The 27,976-nt window shown below is 34.0% G+C and overlaps 1 protein-coding gene and 1 pseudogene across 5 annotated transcripts in view; one reads left to right on the top strand and one right to left on the bottom strand.

Annotated features, from left to right (window-relative positions):
• NF1 (neurofibromin 1) overlaps nt 1–27,976 on the top strand; it is a 246,036-nt gene that overhangs the window by 61,703 nt on the left and 156,357 nt on the right. For all 5 annotated transcript variants that reach the window (XM_066263280.1, XM_066263276.1, XM_066263279.1 and 2 more), the window contains 9 exons: nt 2,006–2,112; nt 6,931–6,998; nt 7,228–7,303; nt 8,357–8,514; nt 11,315–11,488; nt 11,928–12,050; nt 12,293–12,367; nt 20,370–20,501; nt 26,114–26,248. In XM_066263280.1, the coding sequence (XP_066119377.1) occupies nt 2,006–2,112; nt 6,931–6,998; nt 7,228–7,303; nt 8,357–8,514; nt 11,315–11,488; nt 11,928–12,050; nt 12,293–12,367; nt 20,370–20,501; nt 26,114–26,248 (1,048 nt within the window). The remainder of the gene's footprint in view (nt 1–2,005; nt 2,113–6,930; nt 6,999–7,227; nt 7,304–8,356; nt 8,515–11,314; nt 11,489–11,927; nt 12,051–12,292; nt 12,368–20,369; nt 20,502–26,113; nt 26,249–27,976) is intronic.
• LOC136324909 (cyclin-dependent kinase inhibitor 3-like) lies at nt 6,156–6,716 on the bottom strand (annotated as a pseudogene).

Raw genomic sequence — 27,976 nt, forward strand, 5'->3', positions numbered from 1 at the left:
CCATCTTTGCTCCAATGGAGCCTTGGCTGCGGGAGGGGAAGAGAGAGACAGAGAGGAAGGAGGGGAGGCGGGGGGGGGGGGGCGGAGAAGCAAATGGGTGCTTCTCCTATGTGCCCTGGCCGGGAATCAAACCCGGGTCCCCCGCACGCCAGGCCGACGCTCTACCGCTGAGCCAACCGGCCAGGGCTAAATAGAATTTTTAAAGTCATTGAGCCTTATGCCCCTGTTGGTATGTAAAATTAGATATTCCACAGAGCCCTCCTATGAAAAACAATTAGATTGAGTACAGTTGTTCAGTAATTCTGTGGAGAAAGTAGCTAATCCTCTATATCAGAGAATATGCCACAGCACGTGGTATGCTTTGGCAGAATAATAGTTATCTTAAGATCTGCATCCATATTACCTTCAAGAAAAGCAGAGGACTGGAGTATCAAAAGCTAATGTTAATCCTAAAAGAGAAACATCTATACACAGGTAGTCAAACACAACAAATTTTCATAATGTTGATTCATTATTGTATATGAGATATAAAATCAATCTTTAGAAAGAACTGCTATTCTAGATACTTGCATAATTTATATCACCTAATGCTGTGACAGCAATGTCATAAGATATTTCCATCTAAATTAAACCATCATAATGGTATTTTATTTAGGTGAGTGGTCATTTAGGTGAATGGTATTTTAGGTGAATGATTTTTTATTTTATTTTTTATTCTGAAACTGGAAACGGGGAGAGACAGTCAGACAGACTCCCGCATACGCCTGACTGGGACCCACCCGGCATGCCCACCAGGGGCGATGCTCTGCCCACCAGGGGGCGATGCTCTGCCCCTCCGGGGTGTCGCTCTGTTGCGACCAGAGCCACTCTAGCGCCTGGGGCAGAGGCCAAGGAGCCATCCCCAGCGCCCGGGCCATCTTTGCTCCAATGGAGCCTTGGCTGCGGTAGGGGAAGAGAGAGACAGAGAGGAAGGAGAGGGGGAGGGGTGGAGAAGCAGATGGGCGCTTCTCCTGTGTGCCCTGGCCAGGATTCGAACCCGGGACTTCTGCACGCCAGGCCGACACTCTACCACTGAGCCAACCGGCCAGGGCCTTAGGTGAATGATATTTTAGCTTCTGTTTCTGGCACAAGCTAAATGAAATAGCTCATGTAATTGTCTGAAATATGTATCTCATAGATCCCATGCCTGAGGAGCTGTCTGTCCCTTGAAAGCTAAAGGAACTGGTTTATTCCGGAGACAGAGACACTTAACTTCTGTTCTGGAACCAGTGAACTAGATTCAGGAAATACACAAAAGTTGTCTATTTTTACATGTGCGAATGTTGCAAAATCTTGTAAGACAAAGGCCTTTGGTGACAAGAAAGCTTGAGTTTTCAAAGATGACATAGCAGATGGCACAAAATTTCATCATGCTTCACAGAGCATCATGCAATTTAAAACTTAGGAATTATTTATTTCTCGAATTTTTCATTTAATATTTTTTGGACTGTGATTGATCTTGGGTAACTAAACTGCAGAAAGTAAAATACTGGTAAGAGGGACTACTGTACCATTCATGTTTCTGAAGTCTAGTTTATGCGAATAGATGTTAATAAAATTTATCTTTATTTTACTTATAATTTGAAATTTGAATTTTAAAAACTTTAGAACAAAATTAAAGATACACATAGCAAAGAAAAGAGTATTTTAAATGCTCATGTATCTCACTGTGCTTCAGCAGTCATCAGCTGTAATGATTTTTCAAAAAAAATTATATATATTTAAAGTATACAATGTGATTTGATATACATATACCTAATGAAGTTTATTATATCATGTCTTTTTCTATCATATCCTCTAAATTATCTTTCTTTAGATTTTCACAAGAAATATTTTTTCTTTTCTTTTTATATGTGTATTTTCTCTTCTAAACTCATCATTGGGGTGAGAAGAATCTGTAGAATTTAGAATTTTTGACTGTCCTTAGACTTAAATTGATAAATTATTTTTGGTTTTTACTTTTCAGGTTACAGGAATTGACTGTTTGTTCAGAAGACAACGTTGATGTTCATGATATAGAACTGTTACAGTATATCAATGTGGATTGTGCAAAATTAAAACGACTCCTGAAGGGTAAGTTTAAATGTATGCTATATTTGAATGATCACTGTGGGTAAAGGTCAATATTTTGAACGTGTTTTTGAGATGAGCTGGAACATCAAACTGGTTTTTTTTTTTTTTTTTGTATTTTTCTGAAGCTGGAAACGGGGAGAGACAGTCAGACAGACTCCCGCATGCGCCCGACCCGGATCCACCCGGCACGCCCACCAGAGGGCGATGCTCTGCCCACCAGGGGGCGATGCTCTGCCCCTCCGGGGCGTCGCTCTGCCGCCACCAGAGCCACTCTAGCGCCTGGGGCAGAGGCCAAGGAGCCATCCCCTGCGCCGGGGCCATCTTTGCTCCAATGGAGCCTTGGCTGCGGTAGGGGAAGAGAGAGACAGAGAGGAAGGAGGGGGTGGGAGTGGAGAAGCAAATGGGCGCTTCTCCTATGTGCCCTGAGAGGAAGGAGGGGGTGGGAGTGGAGAAGCAAATGGGCGCTTCTCCTATGTGCCCTGACTGGAATCGAACCCGGGTCTCCTGCACGCCAGGTCGACGCTCTACCGCTGAGCCAACCGGCCAGGGCCTCAAACTGGTTTTATAATGCAAATATCCCTGTGAAATGGATGATAATACTTCCGGTTTAATAATTTTTGAACCTTTGAAAGCCATAGAGTAGAGAAAATTATAGCTTATATCTTGGCAATGGAAAGTTCCACTTTAACTACAATTTTTACTTTTAATAAAGAAAATAAATGGGTGTTGCTATTTAATGTATTTAGAATTTCATCTCTTAAGGATAGATAGCTATAGGTTTTGGAAATTACTGTTTAGCTTTTAGTGCTAACAGCAGATAGTTTAGCAGAATAACAGTTTTATTTCAGAAGATGAAGGAACCAGAAGATTGTGATCTTATGATGAGAGGAGTTGAATCAGAAATCTCATTTCTTTCTTTTAAAAAAAATTTACTGACTTTATTGGGGTGACATTGATTAATAAAATTATACAAGTTTCAGGTGTACAACTCCATAACACATCACCTGTACACTGTAGTGGGTGTTTATCCCCCACAATTCAAGTCCCCCTCCATCACCATCTATCTCCCATTGCCCTCCTTCACCTCCTCCTATTCCCTTTTCCCTGTTATCCCCACCCTGCTGTCAAGTTTCTATGAGTCCTTTATCCTTTGTTTAATTCCTTCACCTTTTTCAGCCAGCCCCAGATCCCCATCCCCTCTGACAACCATCAGCGAGGAATCTCATTTCTATCACTTCTGTTTTCAGCTGTTATTTACTTACTGACTTTGCAGTATTACAAAGTCTCTTATGCTTTTAGTGCCTAGTTATGCTTCCTTGTAGGACATGTCAATAGTAGTCCCACATGGGGATATTATAATTCCTCATTTGTGATGATAAATCTTTGGGCAATGCTTTTTATGATTATGTTGATTGAAATAAACTGTCAGAAAGAATTGAATCTTTGTGGTAAGTGAGGAAATGTTGATATAAATCAAATATCAATGAGCAATATTAATAATTTGAGTATAAATACCTAAATTCATTTCACACAAAAAATTTATTCTTAGTTTTATGTAATATTGGATCCTGGCTAACTCAAAAGTGAAATGTTATGAATCACCCTTTTTATTTTATTTTGTATATTGATTAAGGAATTGTCAATAATGTTTTTAATGTTTGACCTAAAAGGAGATTTAGTTATATTAATTTTGAAAACCTCAACAGTTCTTTGATGTAATTTTCAAAATATGTTGTTCAGTTTTCTTAACATTTGCTTTAAACTCAATCACTAGTTCATCAGAGATCTAAAGAGACTATGTCCATATAAATGAATATTGTAAGACTGTGTCCATCTATATTACCCTGGTTCAGAATTTATGATTTTAGGTCATTACCATTATAAAATCAAGCAACAGTTAAATCACTTTTCAGTAACTTTAATAAAGGAAAAAATGAATTTTAACTATCTCATCAAGATTTGGACAGTTGCTTAGCAATTATTTTAGATTATAATGCATCACTCAATTAATAGTTGAACTTTCCAGATTTTAGTATCTATCATTAAACATGAGAAGTTTAGGAAGTGAATGATAAAATTTAGAGATTTCTGTTTAAAATTTAAGAAATGTAAGTGGGATTTTATGATTTTTCTTAACTTCTTAGAAAAAACTTGAATATAAATCTAGGCCAGGCTGCCCATGAATAGGTATTTGTTTAAAACCTCTCTTTTCTTAGAAATGTGTAATCCATAATAATTAATTGAGATAGTTCTTCATGTCCAAGTAAGAGAAACTAAATGTGTGGATAAATGACTCTGTTTTTATTGTGGTAAGGTATTTCCATCAAATATAGCTTTCTCATGAATATAAATTTAGAGTGTATGCTGATAAATGTGTCAAGTATAAAGCCAATATTAAATTGACTAGCAAAAGATGGCTCTAGGTGACAATGGTAAAAGGAATGGAAATTTTCTGTAAAATGAATAGTAAAAAAAATAATGTGTTTTAAGTTCTGTTCAACAGCATGTTGAGAAACTATGGAAGAAACCATGCCAAGTGCTGGGTTTACAAGGATTAATATCAATAATATAGTGAATCTGTCCCCATAGAGCTCATGGCCTGGTTGATGAGGCAAAGATTTAATTATCAGATTATTTACAAAGCAATGCGGCAAACTCAAATAGGGTGAGCATAAAGTGAAGGAAGAAATATATATATTTGTTTGTGGAACAAAGAAAGGGAGATACAAGAGTATAGATCAGATTATATTAATAAAAATATAGTAATATTTGTTGCATTTTCAGTATGGTCCACATATCATGCTCTGTAGTTTACACACCTTTTCTCTTCCATCTTCACAGTAACCCTATGAAGCAGGTAGTAGTATTATCATCCCCTATACAGATGAGGAAATTGAGGTTAGGAGATATTTTTCAGGTCATAGAGTTAGTGAGTAGCAGGGTAAAAATTCAGTTCACATCTGTCCATCTCTAGAGCCAGAGTGCTTAACTCCTACACTGTTGTGTTTATGGCTTATGAGGCTTTAATTTAGTGGCTATTAGAAGTAATGAAAAGGCTTTAAGGTGGGATTAATATTTTATTTTAGATAGGCCATTTTGCTTGAAATTTGCAGGATGGCTTGGTAGAAGGTTATATGAAATTCTGGGACTTAGTTGTGTAGTAATGTGAGTGAAAAATAATGAAGATAGTGGAAGTCTGCATAGAACTTGGGAGTAGGGGGACCAATTTGATTTGATATTTAAGAAGTAGAATATATAGCATTTAATAAATACACCACATAACATCTGGTGATTAATTTAGATATCTACTATTATAGATAGAGCCATCAAATAAATTTATGAAGAATTTTTAATTCTATGAAAAAGGTTAGGATACTATGTGAAATGAAAAGAATAGGTTTGATAGCTTATATGATCTGTTATGGTAAATATATTTGTTGTTTAGGTGCATACGAAAATGGATGTAAGAAAATTCACCAAACTATTAACTGTGATTGTCTCCGAGTAGTAGAATCATGGATGATGTCTTAAATTTCCCTTAGACTATCTTATACTTTTTGATTTTTATACAATGACCACGTGTTTTATATTTCTTTCAAAAAGCAAGTTATTAAAAACAAAGGAAGAAAAAACACATCAACCTTTGAAGTGCAAGCCATATTTACTTTTTTTTTTATTAATTAAAGCTTCAGGAATATCTGAACATACACATTTACACTCAGGTTAATAACATTAATAGTTTATCCCAACTTGTGGTGGTGCAGTAGCTAAAATGTTGACCTGGAATGCTGACTGAGATCACTGGTTCGAAACCCTGAACTTGCCTGGTCAAGGCACATACTGGCAGCAACTACTATAAGTTGATGCTTCCCACTTCTCCCTCCTCTTTCTCTTTCTTTCTCTCCATCTCTCTCTCACCTCTCCTCTCTCTAAAGCCCAATAAATAAAATCTAAAAAAATAGTTTAACTTCAATACAAATTAATGTTAAAGAACTCTTACATTTCAAACATGGTCATATATACATGATGTTCGGAATTCTTTTTTATTTTCTAGATACAGATCTTGATAGTGAATCTGTTGATGGCAGGTGTGTAGCTAGCTTGTCCCAGAACTCATGAAGATAATTGTGTGTGTCGGACAGATATAGTAGGAGATAAGTGGACGGCTGCAAGACAAGATCTCCATGCTCCTCCATAACTGTATTTAGGTTTTTTGGTTATTTCTAAGGCAGATTGCAAGCTCCTCCATTATTTCACAGCAGCTGGCTATGTCAGAAGTCCCTCCATCTGAGATTGGATGATGATGATGAATGATAATTCCCTACTGCTGGTAGAGGTCCACAAGGTTTGGGACTCTATATTTTGACAGTTCCTTTCTGGTGCAGAAAATGATATGTATACCAGAGCTCTTTAGTTCTTCTGTATCTTTTTGAATATTTCTCCTATTATATTTAAATTTACAACTTAGAAGAGCACATAAACCAAGAAACTGAAAACAATTCACTTGTGACAGAGGTAGCCATGATATCTGACTAGAGTCTTTTCATAGGCTCTTCCTCTGATGAAGCAAACTCACTTGTTTGCAGTGAACTAGGCTGCCCCATATCTTGACTGTTCATGCTTACTTTTTATGGAGTTTTGTTTTTAGTGGATATAGCCAGTGAGTTTTTGGTTTAGATTGTTTTTGTCTTAAAATCGCTTACAAATAATCCTGGAACAAAAGTGTTTTCTTTGTTGTTTTTTTAACTAGTAGCTCTGAATTGTATTTATTTTAAATAATTAATCTAGAGTTAATTTTAAATCTTTTTCCCCCCTCAGAAACAGCATTTAAATTTAAAGCCCTAAAGAAGGTTGCACAGTTAGCAGTTATAAATAGCCTGGAAAAAGTAAGTTATAACATCTTTGGTACTAAAATTTTGTTAATTTTTAGCTATAAATGTTGCTTTCTTTATGATTTTGATAATTTTACATTAATTTTTTAGGAAGATGCATTGTAATATGCTTATAAAGGAAATTTGAAGTTTGTGATATAATTGGAGCTGTGTGACATTTTATTTACTATGCTAAGAAAATATCCCTGCTTTTATATAAAAATGTATGTTTTATCATTTGCAGGCATTTTGGAACTGGGTTGAAAATTATCCAGATGAATTTACAAAGCTATACCAAATTCCACAGACTGATATGGCTGGTAAGGAAAAGATTGTTTTGTTTGTTTTTGTCTTTTAAACTCTTACTTATGAGGTAAAAACTTAACACTTTTCTTTTTCCTTTTTTTATTTTTAATTTATTAAAAAAAATTTTTTAAGTGATAAGCAGGGAGGCAGATACAGACTCCCACATGCACCCCAACCAGGATCTACCCAGCAAGCCCACTAGGGCGCAGTGCTCTGCCCATCTGGGGCCATTGCTCTGTTACTAGGCAACTGAGTTATTTTTAATGCCCTAGAGCCAACTTGCTCCACCTGAGCCATAGCTGCCATAGAGAAAGAGAGATAGACAGAGAAGGGAGAAGGGGGAAGAGTGGAGAAACTGATGGCTGCTTCTCCTGTATGCCCTGACCGGGAATCAAACCTGGGCCATCCAGACACTGGGCCGACACACTACTGTTGAGCCAACTGGCAAGGGCAGCTTATCACTTTCCAGGGTTTTTTTGTTGTTGTTATTAAGGAACTTTTTCATGTTGTCAACTGATATCAGGTAGGAAATATTATCTTCTTCTTATATTTCTGCGTTAGCCTCAACACTTTCTTTTCCTTGAGCAAATAGATAAAGACATTTGAAATGAAGCGCTACTCTTCAGTTAGAGTTGTGGATGGGATGTTTGATGGCTCTTTATTGTAAAGAAGTACTTTATTGTGCTCTGAGGCTTTATTTTGTATTTAGGGAGGTGTATGTAAAGTAGTACTGTAGTTTTACCTAGAATTCTCCAAACACAACAGCAAGGCAGAGAATACAGATTCCTGAAGCAGTCCATCTTCGCATAAGAGCCTGTTCATCGAGACTAAACAAAGTTTGGCCATTCTAAAATGAGGCTTTTCTAGGATGGATCAAGACAGCTCTTCTAATACATATTGCTTGTCTGCTTTCCTGAATGAATTTGTTTAATTGTTTTAGTGAACTTCCAAGTTTATATTCTAAAAATGTAGCCTTTGGATTTTTGGAAAATGCCAGCCTTTAATTTAATGCAAGAGATTTTCTTCTCACCTAATAATATAATTTAATATTTGTATTTTTCACATAGAGTGTGCAGAAAAACTGTTTGACTTGGTGGATGGTTTTGCTGAAAGCACCAAACGTAAAGCAGCAGTTTGGCCACTACAAATCATTCTTCTTATCTTGTGTCCAGAAATAATCCAGGATATTTCCAAGGATGTAGTTGATGAAAACAACATGAATAAGGTGAGGAAGGCAAAATTATTTCATATGACCAGATGTGAAGCAGTTTATTTCACTCAAAGTGTATATTACTTCAGGCTTAGCATTCTGTAAGCATGATATTTCAGGGGACCATTTCTAATTATAATCATGTTAGGTCTCTATGTTTGCTGTCCTTATCAGAGACATACTTGTACCTAAATTTATTTGGAGGTAAAATAAATGATACCATTTATTAGTTAAAGATTTAAAACAATCCTTAGTTTATTTATTTAACTACAAAAGACTAACTGATACTCTGTCAGTGTTAAGCATAGTTTCTCTTACAGTCACTTGCGAGGGTTGCCCTACTAGCACTCATCACTTTTGTGGTGTATTTGCATCTACTTAGGTATGTGTTCACTCAGTGCTAATGAAATTGTCTAGTAACTCCTCTTAGGTATTTTAGAATAGTTTTCAAAACATTTATTTTGGTAGGACAGCAGAATACCACATATGCCACTTATAATACAAGTGGCACTATAACAACTAGTAATTCTAATGGTCACTATAATTTTTAAAGGTTAAGACCTGGATATTAATCTTACTGTTTTATTTGAATTTCTGTGTGCCATTTGTTTTGCTAATACATTTTTTTTTTCTTTTGCCGATTTGGGAGGAATACTCTTAGCTGACTAAACATGAAATGGGCTCCTGAATGACTTGCCATAGATGATGTTCAGACTCAGCTGAATGAGTCAATACTTTATAGAAATCTTGGATAGAGAATTTATGCATTGATGAGTAAATAAATGAACTCTACTCCTTGAGAGTCTGTGTTGCTGTGGTACTCCAGTTAGGTCTGCATCTCACCTTTTCTGTTGTGAGGACACCATTGTTCCTGGTAGATTGTTTTGGAGCCCTTCAAAATAGTAATTTTTGTTATTCATTGGGAAAATAAATGTAGGCAAAAAGCTAATATAAATTTAGTAATATTTCAGTGAATTTATATTTTAATAATTCTTAATAATTACAACTATATTTTTCCAGATGTTCATTGATGATTTGTATATCTTCTGTGAATTTCTCATTTTTACTTAGTTTCTCTTTGTAAACTTTGTGGGTTTTTGTTTTGTTGCTATTTAGATATTTCAAATATGTATGTATTCAACTTAGTCTTGCTTTTTTTTTTTTTTTTTTTTTTTTTGGTCTCCTAGCTTTTTTTGTCGACTTCTCCATGAGGTTTATATTTATTCATTTTATTGAGGTACAATTTATGTGCAATACAATTTACCCTTTTAAATTGTACAGTAAGGGGTTTTTAATACATTCACAAAGTTGTGCAGCCATCACCATATCTAATTACAGAACATTTTCATCGCCCCACAAAGAAAGCGCGTACCCATGAGCAGTTACTCTTTGTTCCCAGCTCACCCCAGCCTCTGGCAGCACAGATCTACTCTTTGTCTCTGGATTTGCCTCTTCTGGACATTTTGTATAAATGGAATTACATAATATGTGACTTTTGTGTCTGGAACTTCCCAAGATATTTTGAAATAGACTTTTACAATTTTCTCTAGTCCATTTTTAGGTTATAAAATTTAGATTTTTAAATCTTTCTGGATTTTAAACAGTATTATTTATTTTTTATGTATTCTCTCTTCTAGTCACATTTCTTATGAATGAGCCAGTGTTAATGGTTGATATGTACCCTTCCATTCAAAACTACTTGTTTATACAAACATTAATATGAAAATAAATATACATATATAGGGTGGTGGTTGATTTTTTTCCTCTTATTTTCTATTCTCCATTTATCTTTGCTCTGAATCTTTATTATCTTCTAGCTCTAGGTTTTGTTTGCTGTTTTTCTAGTTTTTTAAGGTATACAGTTAACTTACTGATTAGAGAGCTTTCTTTTTTTAATGTGAGAGTTTCCAAGTATAAATTCTTAGCACTGCTTTCACTATATCTCATAAGTTTTATAGTAGTTGTATTTTCATGTTAATTTATCAAGCTATTTCCTAATTTCCTTTGTGATTTTTTTCTTTAAATAATGGTGTTTAATTTTCACTTATCTGTGAATTTTCTAGTTTTCCTTCTGCCGTTAGGGTTTCTAGTTTCATTTCATTGTGGTCAGAAAAAATATTTTGTATTATTTTAATCTTTTAAAATATGTTAAGATTTGTTTTGTTGCCTAACATCTGGTCTGTTCTGGACATTGTTCCTTGTGTACTTGAGAAGAATGTATATTTTGCTGCTGTTTGGTGAGTTTAGCTTTTGACATGTTGTGCTTGCGAATACACGTAAGTGGAGATACGAACTTTTCTTTTAGGGGAAAAGCCAAAGGAAGAAATGTGTTAGTACAAGGAAGGTTTGAGATCACAAGAAAAGATACCTTTTGTGAGGAATAGAATTTATAGCAATAGATCAGCCTTAGGTATATTCTTAGAAGGCTGAAGGTTGAATATATTGTGGAGTTTTAAATAAAAATGAACAGTTTGGCATAGACCATAACCAAGACAGTATAATAATTAGAAATTAAAGATAAAAAAGGGAATATGATTAGCCAAATTCTGGGTTGAGAAGTCAACTACCTTGTTTGGAAAAGATTGTTTCTTATGTTTCTTTAATAATTCAACAAAGAACATGAAGAAAAGATTCTGCTTTTTGTTTTTTGGATTTGAGAAATATTTAAATGACAGCTACTTAAATTGAGAAATTAAAACCCACAGATATTATATATTTTTAGAGTTCTTAGAGGCTGATAATTTGCTACTCAATTAGATAAGTCTGAAATGGAGAAACTTCCTGTATTATTTTTTCCTCTATTTGAATTCTCCAGAAGCTGTTTCTGGACAGTCTGCGGAAAGCCCTCGCTGGCCACGGTGGGAGCAGGCAGCTGACCGAGAGTGCTGCGATCGCCTGTGTGAAACTGTGTAAAGCGAGCACCTACATCAACTGGGAAGACAACTCCGTTATCTTCCTACTCGTGCAGTCCATGGTGGTTGATCTTAAGGTAACATGCTTAGTATTTCTTTACTGTAAGCGTTAAGAAAATTAAATGAGAAATAAACTTCAAGTATAAGTATTAAACTAAATCATTGTCGAAGATCATAGCTAACACTCAAGTTGTGAGTCTTCTTTGATAATTGTTCACAGGACCTGTAGTGATGTAGAATAAGAAGAAAACAACTAACCAGTTTTCTTAAATTAGCCTAAGTATTCAGACTTGGTTTTAAAATAATATATAAATTAGGACCTAAAAGGAATTCTATATGGTTATAGTAAGAATTTTATCAGACCGATGAACCACAATATTTATTAGTGTTTCGTGCTTCTTTGACTACTGACTGTTCCTGCCATCTGTGTGGATGAGGTGTTGTTATTTTAAATACTAATAAAAGAAACACCGCATGACTGTTTAAGGTTTTTGTTTTCTTTTGGGATTTTCATAGAACCTGCTTTTTAATCCAAGTAAACCATTCTCAAGAGGCAGTCAGCCTGCTGATGTGGATCTCATGATCGACTGCCTTGTTTCTTGCTTTCGGATAAGCCCTCACAACAACCAACACTTTAAGGTAAGTATTGCCTTTCATTCAGTTATATTTATTGATGTTATTGATCCTTTATCAATGTGAAAAGACTAGAAAAATGAATAGATTACACTGGTACTGGTATTGCTTAATATTACATACCATTGTTAATTTCAAGACCTTACAAATTCTATTTTAAAAAAAATCTTTGTTTTTCCTTTTGTCCTTGTTTGTGTTACTGAATATTCTTCTCACAGAAATAAACTATTTTTTCCTTTCCTCTGTAGATCTGCCTAGCTCAGAATTCCCCCTCTACATTTCACTATGTGCTAGTAAACTCCCTCCATCGAATCATCACCAATGTAAGTCCAAAAGGTATTGCTAAATCACTTAAACTTTTTTCTTTTTTTCTCTATTTCTTTTTAAGAAAGATGTTCTTCATTTGCAGAAGGTTCTGAATTTAGATGTATGATATAGGAAGATTTCTCTCAAGTGGTTTTTATATCTAGTAACTTAAATACAATTGTATTTTTATATTCAATCTTGACCTGAGTGCCCTTATTGGAGAAGGAGGAGTTAATAGGGTACTTCAGTAAGATAAAGCCTAAAACATTTTACGTATTTGGATCCAAAGTCCTTGAGAACAGTGCCACTGAAAATGTAATTTAACATTTTCATCCCAAAGCATATCACATATTGTTTTAATATTCTTAGCTTTTCCAAGTAAGGTGACAAGTAAGTCACCTTACTATTTAAGTTAAAAGTAGTAGTTATTTATGTTGTAGGTCAGGATGGCACATTAAAAAAATGGTGAGACCGCCTGGCCTGTAGTGGCACAGTGGATAGCATCAACCTGGAATGCTGAGGTCGCTGGTTCAAAACCCTGGGCTTGCCGGGTCAAGGCACATATGGGAGTTGATGCTTCCTGCTCCTCCCCCACTTTTCTCTCTCTCGCCTCTAAAATGAATAAATAAAATCTTTTAAAAAATGATGAGACCATATTTGATTGTACTTTTTAATCTTCCTTAAATAAGTGAAATATTAACACTTAAAAAGAAGTGTTTACATGTTACAAAACCATATCAGACAAAATAAGCAAATTCATTGAAAGGCACTTGTGAAACCTTCTACTCTTATATGAATATATTCAATAGAAAGAGTGAAACATTAGATTTGGACCGTAGACTTACACATACAGATCAATAGAACAGAACAGAGAAACCAGAAATAAACCCATGTTGTTATGGTCAATTAATGACAGAGGAGGCAAGTATATATAATGGAGTAAAGACAGTCTCTTTAATAAATGGTGTTGGGAAAATTGGACAGGTACATGCAAAAAAATGAAACTAGACCACCAAATCCAACTAAAAAGCTTTAACACAGCAAAATACACCATTAACAAAATAAAAAGACAGCCCACTCTATGGGAGAACATATTCACTGATATGTCTGATACGAGATTAATAACCAAAATTTATAAAGAATTCATAAAACTTAACACTAGGCAGGTAAACAATCCAATTCAAAAATGGGAAAATGCCTGACCGGGTGGTGGTGTAGTGGATAAAACGTCAGATGGGGATGCTGAGGTCCCAGGTTCAAAACCCCAAGGTTGCTGGCTTGAGTGTGGGCTCATCCGGCTTGGGGTTGCTGGCTTGAGTGTGGGATCATATACATGACCCCAAGGCCACTGGCTTGAGCCCAAGGTCACTGGCTTAAGCAAGGGGTCACTGGCTCAGCTGCAGCTCTGTGGTCAAGGTACATATGAGAAAGCAATCAATGAACAACTAAGGTACTGCTTCTCATCTGTTTCTTCCTGTCTGTCTGACCCTGTCTGTCTCTCCTTTCCTCCCTCCATTTCTACTTCTCTCTCTCTCTCTCTCTCTCTCTCTCTCTCTTTCACTCTCACTTAAAAAAAAAAAATGGGCAGGCCTGACCATGGTGGCGCAGTGGATAAAGCATCGACCTGGAACGCTGAGGTCGCTGGTTCAAAACCTGGTTTGCCTGGTCTAGGCACGTGTGGGAGTTGATGTTTTCTGATCCTCCTTCTTTTTCTCTCTCTCCCCTCTCTAAAATAAATAAATAAATAGATAGATAGATAGATAGATAGATAAATTATTAAAAAGGCAAAGGACCTGAATAGACACTTCTCCAAAAAAGACATACAGATGGCCAACAGGCATATGAAAAAATGCTCAAAGTCACTAATCATTAGAGAAATGTAAATTAAAACCACAGTGAGATATCTTTTGCCAGAATGGCTATCATTAACAAATCAACAAAAAAGTGCTGGTGAGGGCTTAGAGAAAAGGGAACTCATCTGCTCTTTTGGTGGGAATGCAGACTCATGCTGCCATGGTAGAAAACAGTATGGTGGTTCCTCATAAACTTAAAAATGGGACTGCTGTATGACCCAGCTATTCCACTTCTAGGAATATATCCTAAGAATCCTAAAACACTAATTGAGAAAAAGATATGCACCCCCATGTTCATTGCAATGTTGTTTGCAATAATCAAGATCCAGAAACAGCCCAAGAGTCCATCAGTGGACAAGTGGATAGAAAGGCTGTGGTACATTTACACAATGGAGTACTACGTGGCCATAAGAAAGAAGGAAATCTTAATTAACCTTTTGCAATAGTATGGATGGACCTGGGGATTATTATGCCAAATAAAATAAGCCAGGCAGAGAAATACACATACCATATGATCTCACTTATATGTGGAATCTAATGAACACAATAGACTGAGGAACAAAATAGAAACAGAGGCAGGGTGAGAGGGAACAGATGGACACCTATCAGTGGGAAGGGGGAAGAGGGGACGGGATCAAAGAAGGTGAAGGGATTGACCAGAATCATATACATGTAACATATATACAGACAGCAGGGTAGCAATAGCTAGAGGGAGAGGGTTGTGGAGGTAGGGGAGGGGCAGAAAAGGGAGGAAAGAGACTTTGCATGAGGCACTGGGGCAGCACGATGAGGGATGTAGAGGCTGTTATGTTGAGTGGGATACTTGACACCATGTTAATACAATAAATTTTAAAAAAGAAAGGCAAGAACCCAGAGAGGAAAGCTTTGGTCATCTTTGTCCTACAGACATTTTCCCAACCCCAGGGAATTTGTACAAGGATATCTTGTCCTTATGGGGTAGACTGACAGTAGACAAAATCCAGCCTTTCATATAGAGAGACTAACAGACATAGTGTCTCAACATAAACCTGAGAAACCAAAATCAATGAAAAAATACCTTCCACATGTCTAGAGAAAAGAAGAATCATTCTAGAATTATACATCCAGAGAAAAATACCTTTCTGGTGAGTAAAATGTAAAAAAAATTAGACTAAAAATAGAAGGGGCTTGACAAACACCAGACCCTTGCCCAGAGAAATTCTCCAGGATGCACTTCAAACAAAAGAAAGTAACAGCATCTTCTGTTATAAAAAAGAACACTATGTCCAAAAAAAAAAAAATCCTGTTCTTCTGATTATGAAGTCATGTTTTGAAGGTTCTCAAGTGTTATTTACCATAGCTCCACTTTTATCTATTTATATTATAGATATAATCACATGTTTGTAAATTGGCTAACTTACCCATTTTCCTCCTTTCAAAAGGACTTTAGTCATTGATAACTTAGGTGTATTTGTCCTCTTTATTATCATCAGATTACATTTTAACAGCGAGTTAAAAATACATCTTCATCTTTATTTGCCTTGGATTGTGTTGGGTTAAAGGAAAGTCTGCCCAAATTTTCTTTTATCCATTTCTGCAGGGGTAAAATAACTATTAATAAAGCTACTTAGTGACACATTTAATTTTTTCATGGGGTACTAGTAGCATTTTGGACAGGACAATCCTTTTCAGGGCTGCTTTGTGCGAAGCAAGATGTTTAGCATCACTGGTCCGTATTTCATTAAAATGCTATTTCTGCCACTTCCCTCTTCCCACACCCAGACATTATGAACAAGAAATTGCCTGAAGGAATACTACTTCCCTCAGTTGAGTACCAGTGAGTTAAATTACAGGTAGGAGTAACATTAAATACAATTTGTCCCAAAAGGGATAGTTCAATGAATCTAATTGCAGATAAGTTATGTTTGTATTAAAAACTTGAAATTTTTTTACTTTTACCAATGTAATGAGACAGTACAGTGTACCCTCAGGGTTTGCTTTCAAGGCCATTAGGAAAAAAAAGATCATTTCCCCCTCAATTTTATGTGTAGTTCAGAAACAAAGTATTACTCCCCCTCACCCTTTGGCTTATAATACTAAAAACGTTTCATTTATTAGAGTGGATAATTTTACATACATGCTTAAAACTTGTATTTAATAAATCCAAGTGTATACTTTTTGGATATTTTATGGCTAGTTACTTTAATTGTAAAATATTTTTGTCTACAATTGAATATATAGAGCACTTTCAAGCATGGACTTGGCACTGCTGTAAGTGGCTGAGCTGCTCTTTGTGGGTTAAAGCATGCCTGGAGCGGTACTTCATGCATGCCTCGGTGTGTACGGTGAAGTGGTCGTGCATCCTCCTGTACTCTTAACGGGTACTGCATGTGTGAAGGTGGAGTGTGTCTGTATCAGAAGTCACATCAATAGGACATTTATTTTTATAAATAAAGACCTATCTTGACTCATTTTAAAAATATTAAGCATCAGTAACCTTTCAATGACTAGCTTGAAAAGGAGTATAAATTTGATGTATAGAGTATCTTTTAAAGTTATACCTTTGATAATGATACATTATAATTATAGATTGCCTGATAAATTGTTTCTTTTTGTTTTTTTTAACTCTCTGATTTGAGGCTAATAGATACTGAATCTGAAGTACACTGACCAAAAAGGACTGTTTGTAATGCAAATAGGTAAATTTGTGGAATTGATTATTATAGAATCTCACTGGAGACAGTGATGAAAATATTTTCTCTTGAAATCACTTGAAAATTTTCTTAGACATTAGACTCCTATTCTTAAATTCATTTATAGTGTGAGATTTCCTTTTAAATGGTTTTTGGTTCAATACACCTCATAAATTTTTTTCTTCCATGGTTTTTTAGCCAATTCATAGATTAAAAAAAAAGACTACTACATTCTTAAATAAAAGTTTTACTGGTGTGTTTTGAGAGTTTATTTAGGAGTAGTAATGGTGTTTGCAGTTTTGTTTTTGCTTTTGTGAAACATACTCATACTTGTTCATAAGTACAGTGTTTAGATCTAAAAGATTACACTGTTTATTCTGAAGAAATCTGAAAGTCTGTTCACTATTTGAAATTTATTATAATGTAAGCTTTCATCAGTTTCTAAAACGGTACTCATAGTACTGTCACCTTTCTTATTATGGCATGTCATAAGAGATGAATTGTAGTTACAAGATCTGTGTTAAGTTCTTACTCTTCATAAGCTTCTTTTAGGCTAAATTAGATATATTATTATAATTGGGAAATTAAGGAAATAATATATATCTATATGAACCAAATATCTTAGTCATCAATGGAACATGCTAAAGCTGGTGTAGTATTTAGTATTCTGTTTTTTTCCTTTTGGCAATTTATTGTAGTTTATTATGGATAATCCAGATATTGAGAACGAAGTGGGCTCTTTCTACTGAGAGGTTTGGTTGAAGAAATTATTTTCAAGGCATTTGAGAATTTATATAGATTATCTCTTGAAGAACTGCCACATAGTTTGGTCAGATTTTAAAAGTATTGTCATTTGTTTGGTTATAAACAGTGTTTTCAAGGAAAAAAAAGGAATGGCTACTTTAACTGACTAGTTTTAGAAAGTACACATTTAGTAACTGCTTCAAACAAAAAAATTTGCCAACTACATGATTTCTAGTTTTTAGTGCCTGTTTGAAAGTGTATCTAACATTTACTTTAAAATGAATTAATTTATAAATTATGAAATGTAGCAGTTATGAAAATCACCAAATCTTGTTAAAATTGTTTTATGGCATCACAATACAATTTCAATAGCTATCAAAATGGCTCTAATTTGAATGAATATATGTACCCCTATATTCACTGAAAAATTATTTACCATAGCCAAGATCTGGAAACCCAAGTGCCCATCAGTAGATGAGTAGATAAAAAAAGCTGTGGTATACTTATACAGTTGAATATGACTTGGCCATAAAATAAAAGGAAATCTTGCCTTAAAATTTTTTTAAAATGTTTACTTTATTAATTTTTAGAGAGAGGAAGGGAGAGGAAGAAAGAGAAGGACAGGAACATCAATCTGTTCCTGTATGTGCCCTGACTGTGAACTGGCAATCTCTGTACTTCAGGACAGTGCTCTAACAAACTGAGCTATTGGCCACGGCGAAATCTTACCTTTCATTGCAGCATAGATAGACCTGAAGAATATTATGCTAAGTGAACTAAGCCAGTCAGAGAAAGACAAATATTCTGTGATCTCGCTTTTATGTGGAATCTAATAAATGAGATAACTTAAAAAACTAAATAGAAGCAGAAGCATAGATACATAGAAGAGACTGACAGCTATCAGAGGGTAGGGGTATTGTGGGGCTGTGTGAAAAAATGATGAAGGGATTAAGCAAAAAAGAAAAATATGTGTATGTTCGAGTGTGCATGCATGCATGCAAGCGTGCGCGCGCACCCCCCACCCCAGTATGGTGATACCCAGAGGGAAAAGGGGGTGGGGGGAGGTGGAAGAGTGCAAAGGGGGATAAATGGGAGCAAGAAAATTTATTTTGAGTGATGGGCACACAATGTATTATGCAGATGATGTTTTGTTGAGGTGTACACTTGAAACCTGTATGGTTGTTAACCAGTGTCACCCCAATAAACGGTTGTTAACCAATGTCACCCCAATAAACTCAATAGAAAAAGACAATTTCAGCAGGATGTTATATGGGATGCACATCTCTTTATAATCAGTTTCTGACAAGATATTTTGGGGTCAGTAGAATGAGAAGGACCCTTATCTAAATGTATTTTATGATTGTTGAGCCTTTTTTATTTTAAATTGATTAATGCAAACTATATTATTAGTAAATATATGGAAATTATACTATATTGATGACCAAACTGATCAAAGTTTAAAGAACCCATTATAGAACAAACTAAAACTTGATCATTTGTTAAGAATTAGCTTAAATAAAGTAAGAGTTGAGGGAAAAGCAAAAAAAAACGTATTATCTCCAAAAATGTTTTTGTTTCCTTACCATTGTAGATTCCCTCCCTTCCTCAGTGTAGTTCAGTATTCAAATTGAGTATTCTAGGTTGGTTGTATAATATCCTATTGACTAAATGCAGTTTGTAATTTAGAGTTTTAGGTTAAAGTGATTATAAATTGATGCCATTGAAAACATTCTGAGAATTATGGATGAAGAAATTAAATGTTGAGAATTTAACTACCTTAGTTTTGAATAAGAAGGAGCCTGTGAATAGTATGTGAAGGTATTAAACCCCCCTTCTTTACTAGTTCAGTTCTTTCAGGTGTTTTCAATAGCAGGAGTATTACAAATTGCACGCCTATGTTTTAAGTCATCGTATTCCTTACATACTCTCCATATGTGAAATTTCATCCGGTCATTTATGTGGTAACTGATAGACTTTATAGTTTTAGTGATTTTCACAATTGTCGCTTTTTGTAATATAGTAATTAATTAATTTTAACATAAAAGTTAAAGATATACTTTCAGATAAATTAAGCATTGCAAACTAGAATCAAAACTAAACTGGCTAAATCAAAATTAAAAATACTACATAAAAAGTTGTTTTTTAAAATATTTAGCTATAATTGGTTTGTCTTTGTGGTGATCATTAATTAGTCTTTTCGTGTATTGTGCCTTCACTGCATATTAGTTTAAGATTATAGGTTTACTAATGCCTTTATCTCATTTACTGATTTTATGTTGTAATTATCATTGTTTGTAAGCATATAAGTAATTGTTTTCTACATATTTCTTCAACGTGTGTTGAACCACTAATCTTTTTAAAAGTTTTGATAATCACATTCTTACCTGGGAAAATATGTACTATATATGCATATGCTTCTGAAATGTATAAAACATTAAACTTACAAAAGAAGATTGGCTACAAATTAGCTCTGTAAAGACTTTTTCAAATTCATTAACTTATCAGTGAGAAGAGACAATTTGTATGCCATGAAGCAGATAATTTGTCTCATGTTTGTTATTATATTTTTAAATAGATGTATGGTTCAAATTAAAGATATTATTTGAAGACATTGGAAATCATGGTGTGTGTTTGCATGATCTTAGAAAGTTTCTTACAAAAGGATAAAACATAGACTGCAGTAATAACCAGAGCATATAACTCATGTAAATTTGTACTTTTTCTTTCGTTTGGTCTCTGTTTTTGTCCAGTCTGCATTGGATTGGTGGCCTAAGATTGATGCCGTATATTGTCACTCAGTGGAACTTCGAAATATGTTTGGTGAAACACTTCATAAAGCAGTGCAGGGCTGCGGAGCACATCCAGCAATGCGAATGGCGCCAGTAAGATTAATCATGAATTTTGAATCACATCTTCTTCCTATTGCATTTTCAATATCTTTGTCCCATTCCTTTATTCAATGTCTTTATCCCTGTTTTAATTATTGTAGAAAATCTACTGTTCTGTAAGTATTGTGACATGTTGTATACTGCAGTGTTGCTACAATACTAGTTTGTGATGTTGGTTTTTTACTATTTCAGTGAGTTGGACTTGTTTTTCTTACAGAAATTTTCTCACAAATGCTGTTAAAATCTTAATGTCAATTTTTTTCCTTTAATTTTTTTCTTATGAATCACAATAATTTGATTAGCTCTTCATCTTTTGGGGATAAGTAGGGGAAGCTGACTTCTGGGTTAGAGTGAATGTTCCTATTAATGCACATTTTACCATTGGATGCTGAGTATCACACATAGGAATATAGAAATAAAATTTTAAGTTTGTACTTGGAATAAAAATAATTCAGCGAATGTGCTTTGAGCATTTAAAAACTGATAGGCACTTTGATACTGAAGTTTGACTGTATTTAAACTTAATAAAAACAGACTTTTCAAATTAGGTATACTAACAAATTAGTACTTAAAAAATTTTTTTTAATGTATTGATTTTAGGAAGAGAGAGAACATTGATTTATTGTTCTCTTATTTATGCATTTATTAGTTGCCTCTCGTATATGCCCTGACCAGGGATTGAACCCGCAGCCTTGGTGTATTGGGATGACTCTCTAACCAACTGAGCTACCTGGCCAGGGAAAATTAGTACTCTTAATATGGAATTTTAAAACTCATGGGGAATCTTTTTAAACAGACATAGGTTTGTAGAAGTCATATATTGCTATTAATGTATAGCAAGAGAATTATACATGGCAACTCTTGACATTGATTGGTGGTGCTTTGTCTTCTGCTTCTTATTTTCTATTCTTATTGGCTGCTGTCGCTCACATGATCAGATGCCAACCAGTCACTGTTTTGCATGGCAGTGGGCTTCTGTGGCTGTAAGTATGATCCATTGTAACTACCTCAGAAAAGTCCTTGGTTTCTTTGACTTTTCTGTGCTTAGTTACCATCATAGTCACAACATGTCATTTCAAATGAAAATGTAGCATGTTTTGACCTGTTGATTTTATCGGGTAAACTAGCCACTTTACACTTAGAAGATAATTTAAACAGCTTCTTCCTTGGCATGTCTCTCTTTTTTCCAAGTTTCTTTAGTCAATAAATTATTTTGGTTTTGTATAGTTTTAGTTCACTCTTATCCAGTTGTCAGTAGTTGTTGAGGAGGATTGTTTATCTTAGATGTTCAAATAGAGAAGTTTGCTATGCCATATGTTTGGGGATTACTACAGCCAAAAGAACATGACAATGATGCTTTATTAAATAAAATTCAAAGTTATTTTTAGTTGACTTTTTGTAAATGCCAAGTATTTAATTTTTTAAGAAATTAAAATTTTAATCCAAGTATATGCTAAACATCAGTAATGGCTATATTATTTAACTAGATATCATTTAAAAAATTTTTAGAAAGTGATTTGCAATTTATTGTTTAAAAATTATTTACTGACCTATTTAATCATTTCAGATATCTTCTGCAAAATTATAACTTTATTTGACTTTTTAAAAAACTTTATTTGATTTTTTGTTTTAAGTTTTCTACCTTTTCTGGTAGAAAATTAATGGCCTCCAATAATAGAAATTGGTGGAAAGTTAATACTTGTAATTTAACTTCAATATCGAGTTTACCAGCTGTTCATAAATTACCTATTTTGTGCATAAGGACTGAAAGAAAATGAAACTAAATTATTCTTTTGAACAAAGACAAAATTTGATTCGTAGTCTGAAAATATTCCTTATATTTAGAAGTTATGTTATTTTTTAACCCTAGTTATTAACTGATTCTAGGAGCTACACACACACTATACTATTGATAATTATTTCTTATCCCTAACTAGATCTCCTTTGGTCCAAGGATGCCTGTAATATAAATTTAGTTTTTACTTCTAATTATTATCTAAAATTATCAGTATACATTTGATTATCAAAATCATTCTTAAGCTGTTTATATACATAGTTATGCATTTATATATGTATGAAATTTTGTATGTATATATATTTGTACATAATTGCTAAAGGACAACTTTCTGGCTATTACCAGGGAAAAGAATTAGGAAATTTGATACAAAATCATTTTTTAGAATAAGAATATTTTAGAATTTGGGTGATTCTTAAGGCAAATCTTACCTCTCTTAAACCTGGTCTGGTAAGTGAACAGTCAAACAACAGACATGGAAGTACTGAGCTCCCACTGGCTGCCAGGCTCAGTGTGAATGCCAGGGAAGCATGATGAACTAAACAGACAAAGCACTTGCCCTCATGGTGATGCCAGTCTTATAGCTTTTGTTTGAAAACTTGCGAATAAATAGATCACTACAAGGTGTCATAAAGTCTGGAAACACAGGTGAATATACATAATAAATGGTTTAGAGATAATATGATACATCAGGATGTCTCAGCCTTAGCACTATTGACATTTTTTGAATGGATAACTCTTTGTTTTAGGGGACTGTCCTGTATGAGGTGGGTGGTATTAGCACCCTACCGCCTGTCACCTCTCCAATCATGAAAACCAAAAGTATCTCCAGATATTTTCAGATATTCTCTGGGGGACAAAATAGCACCCAGTTGAAAACCACTGTATTACATGGTCTGTTCAGGGGTTGTCTTCACTTACGTGCCTCAGATGATATGTGGCTTTGATAAACTGGAGCCTTTAGCTTGCTGCAGAAGTGGCAGTCAAGGAGAAAGTCTGTAGAAAGATAAACTAATGCCTGTGTTTCTAGGCTTTACAACCACCCTATATTTTGGAGGTAGATATATTTCCTATTGGAAAGAGCTATTTGAAAACTTTTCTTTAGCCAAGGTAGACTTATATTCCTATCAATCCCAGCCATCACTGATCCCCTCTTTTTCTGCTGTTCCATAGAACTGGTTCCTGTACTCCTGAGGGTTCTTTGTATTTTTATATCATTTTAACATTGGAAGGGCTTTTATTATTTCACTTTTCTTTGAAAGTGTACATGTGTGTGTATGTTTTGGTTTTATAGCTATGGAAACTGAGGCACAAATATTGTTAAATGAATGGATAAATAGTAACATGTTTAGTGAATAGTCAACATTCACTCCAGTGTCCATCTGGTTCTTCAGCTGTCTTTCCTCACTGCTGTGTTAGCTTGATGAAAACAGGAGTTTTATTTGGCTTGTTCATCACTGGGTTAATTGGCCCCTAGACAGTATCTGGCACATAGTAGGCATTTAGTACATACATACTTGTTGAGTGAGTAAATGAATTGACCTGCTTTCAAAATCTTTCTCCATCTGGTTTTCTTCTCTTCTGGAAATAATTCAACCTAACTTTTTTTTTCCAATTAAAATGATATATTAAGATTTGATTTTATTATTTCAGATGTGGTGTAATAATTGGTGAAATCTGTTAACCTGCTATATCTCACACTATATTTCTTATAGACAGTCTAAAGTAGCATTATTATCTTAGTTTGAACTTTTAATCATTTAAACTCTTTAGCCTTTTTTGTATGAATATTGAGCCATAGCTTCCCCATTTTGTGCTTTTGTAATATTTGCCTTAGCACAAATCATTTACTGTTTTAAAACTAAGATAGCCTGTTAATATTAGATGTATGGGTTTTCACAATATGTATAATTTCTGCACATTTTATATACTTCTTAAAGTAATACTGACTCAGCAGATGCTCCTTACATGCCTGTAATTTAGTTATGGTCTTAAATAACTTAAATGGTTTGAGTCCTTAATAGACACCTATGTACTCTGATTCATGAATTTTCTTTTCTGGGCATGACAACCTCTTTTCTTTGACCAAAGCTCATGTGTTTGGATTCCTACTGATATCTGCATTATGGAAGATCAATTTAAAAAAATAATGAATGGGTTATTTTTTTTATATTTCTAGTTAAGAAATATATTTCTTCTTTAGCAAGTTGACTAAGAAGTCATTAACTAAGAAAAATTTGAATTGAAAAACATTTGAATTTTTCAAGTCTTATATATCATATTTGGCACTTATACTGGAACAAAATTTATATGCTGATACCTGCGATTAAGAGATGACATAATTAAACTATTATTTACTTTTGAGAAAGGATTAAGAGATAATTTTTATATCTGTTCATTGTTTTCGGATCTGCATTCCTGTGCAGTGGCCACATCAAGGAAGAGTACTTACACTTAGTTACATCTTAGTAATAAATTTGTTTGAAGAAAGTTTCACCTTGATCTAAGATGTTACCTCAACTTAGAATGAATTAAAAAACAGTTTCACAGGAACAAACAAAAATAGAATTTAATAAGCACATTTGGTAAGATGTTTGCAGTCAGATTATAAATACAAAAAGTAAACTGCATTTGTAAGTTTTGTTATTCTGTGTAGTGACGTTCTTGAGTATTAATATGTACTTTTCTTCCCCTCTGAAGACCAAAAACCTTCAGTATACTTGGGCATAATAACAAATATATTTCTCATACTTAAACACTGAGAATAGTGGCTGTGTGTTATATAGATATTCATCTCTACTTTTTACCTTTGAAAGACAGCCTGTTTACTTGGAGATTTTTATTACAGGTGCATAGATGCTGGATATTCCATCTATTTGTGTGCTCTCATAAAGGCATACATGTCAAAACATATTTTTGTGTCCTTTTAAAGGAGAAGAGGAAATGTTTGATAAAAATAGAGAGAAAGGTGGTATTGGATCCAGAAGAGAATTGTTGGAGTTTTGGTTGACTAACTAACATCTATAATTACTGTACCAGTACAGGATCCATCATAGTATCTCTATAATTGAAACACATTTTCCATGAATTAACCTTTCTCAAAAAGTTCTTTCTCTGTTTTCTCATTGTTCTTCAGGCAAAATATATATATTCTATAACTTGAGAGAGATGGAATGCTATTGAAGGAAAAAGCAAATTTACATTAAACTATTAAATACAGAGGTTGCCTATATAGCATATTTCATCAATTCTCAGATACACTTATTTTTAGTTTTTAACATCTCTGAAATTGAGAGTGCATCTTATCTTTCTGGTCTCTGCCATTGACAGATGTTTTTATTCCTTGTACATTCAATAATGATGCATTTACAGTTTATAATGTCATAGATTCTGTGAAATATTTGTGTCTATGTAAGATAAATGTTTGTTAAATGCATTACTCAATGTATTTTGAGAGCTGTAGACTAAATATTTTGTCCCTAATGTTTTAACATTTTGGGAATTGTTTTTTATATAGGAGTCAATCTGATATTAGAGCTTTTAGTATTTTAATGTATTTTCTCTTAAATATTATTAAATAGATTACATAAGAATAATTACAGTATTGCAAAACTGATTTTTATTTATTTTTTTAAGCGAGTAACATTAACTTTATATTTATTATAGATTGTTTCTACTAATACCACCCATTTGGTGGTATAAAATACTTGTATATTTTCAAAGCTTTTTTTTAATAACTTAAAAAGTTGGATGGCTATTATCTTGAACAATGTCTGATTATTACAAGATTATATGATGTTTTTGTTTTTAGAGTCTTACATTTAAAGAAAAAGTAACAAGCCTTAAATTTAAAGAAAAACCTACAGACCTGGAAACAAGAAGCTATAAATATCTTCTCTTGTCCATGGTGAAACTCATTCACGCAGATCCAAAGCTCTTGCTTTGTGTAAGTATTTTTATGAACCCCTTGAAATTCCTGCACTAACTTAGTTTGTTTTAACTGAAATGCCCAGACCTTGGATATAATTGTTAGCTAAAGATCACATACTAATCCTTTCTGATCATGCTCAAAGACATTCCTAAAAAAACTAACAGAGAATACTGATATAATTAGATCAGATTTTTATTTTACTTTATTTTCCTTATCATTAAATAATATACTTTGGTTTGCTCTTCTGTCCTCACCTTTTAACAGATTATATATTATTCAGGCATTATCCTAGGATGGGGGTGAAGTTAATGAAACAAACTAAATATGTACGAGTGCTTTTTCCATTTATATGGTTGGTTTTTAAAAACTCAACTGCTATTGCCAAACCATTTAGCTTTTCTATTCTCTTTTCTTCCTGTCATCAGCCTTGTGTTATTACTGGCTTTGCCTACAAATTCTGTATTGGAAGGAAAAGATGGAAATGGCTGTGGTTATTGTCAGCTTGGCTTTTAATGGATTCCAGAAGATAGCATTAGATTCCAGAAGGCACAGTACACAAAAGAAGTAGGAACTAACAGATGTGAATGAGTGATAGTTATCTGAAGTGATTAAAAGCATGGGCTCTGGAGACAGACTAGCTGTGTGATTTGGGTGAATAATCTCTCTGTGCTTTAGTTTCCTCTTGTGAAGTGTTGTGATAATAGTTTCTACCTTAGATCAAGAAGATTGAGATTGAATGTGTTATGTTTTTAGAAACAATGTATAATGCATAATAAGGACAAGTATGTCTTAGCTAGTGTTACTATTAATAAAATAGCTAACATTAACATTAATATTATTAATGCCCCATATGTAAAGATAATATATTGTGAAGTTCATAGGATAACATGTTTAAGTTTTGTGGTGTCTCTCCAGTCTCTGGAGAGCAGTGTCCAGAAAGCTAATTCTTACTGCTTTGTTCAGCAATAGGCCTTGTAAGTGCTAAGGGACTTTCAATTTTGGTGGCATATTTTTCACATTACTATTATAGGAGTTTATAACTTGATATCCATAGTTGCAAGAGTTTTCTGAACCCCCTGAATTTTAAAAGAACAAATGTATTTGTATTTTTTCTGGAGAAAAGAGAAGAAAAGGAGACAGAATTCCTCAAAGTATTAGTGATTCCAAAAGAAGGCCTGTGATGTTTTTTGAACTCTTTGAAAAGCCCATCCCAATTTGGGGATCTAATAGAATAAATTGTTAGAACTTAGGCATGGAAAAATGTCATGAAAACTCTCAATGAGACTCTATGAAAGTAACAAAATACCGTTTTCCTTATTTTTTTGTTATGTAGCACAAGTTATTTCATCATTCGTGTCGCATACAATATACTAGCACCACTTTGTTTGCATAGCTATAATTCAGGATCAGAGAAGACACCAAAGTCATTGGTGCCTTATGTGTTAAATATTTTATTGCTGAAAGAACAAGAATTTAAACAACACTTGCAGTTTTCCAAGTTCAACATTTAGCAAACACAAAAGGGCCATTTAAAACTGAAATTATTTTCTTTGCTGCCATCTAGTGGTTAGACAACTTTTCTTAGAATAACCAAAGGTAAGTTAAAATAGATTCATTGATTATTTCATATTTTATATATAAAATTTCTAAATCTTAGTAAATAATAGAAGTGTATGAATAACTGGTAAATGTTCTTAATCATGTTATTTTTAAAGTAATGCAATTTTATTATCTTTCATCTCT

The sequence above is a fragment of the Saccopteryx bilineata genome, chromosome 2, assembly GCF_036850765.1.
Source record: "Saccopteryx bilineata isolate mSacBil1 chromosome 2, mSacBil1_pri_phased_curated, whole genome shotgun sequence".
In the NCBI taxonomy this organism is placed as follows: Eukaryota; Metazoa; Chordata; class Mammalia; order Chiroptera; family Emballonuridae; genus Saccopteryx; species Saccopteryx bilineata.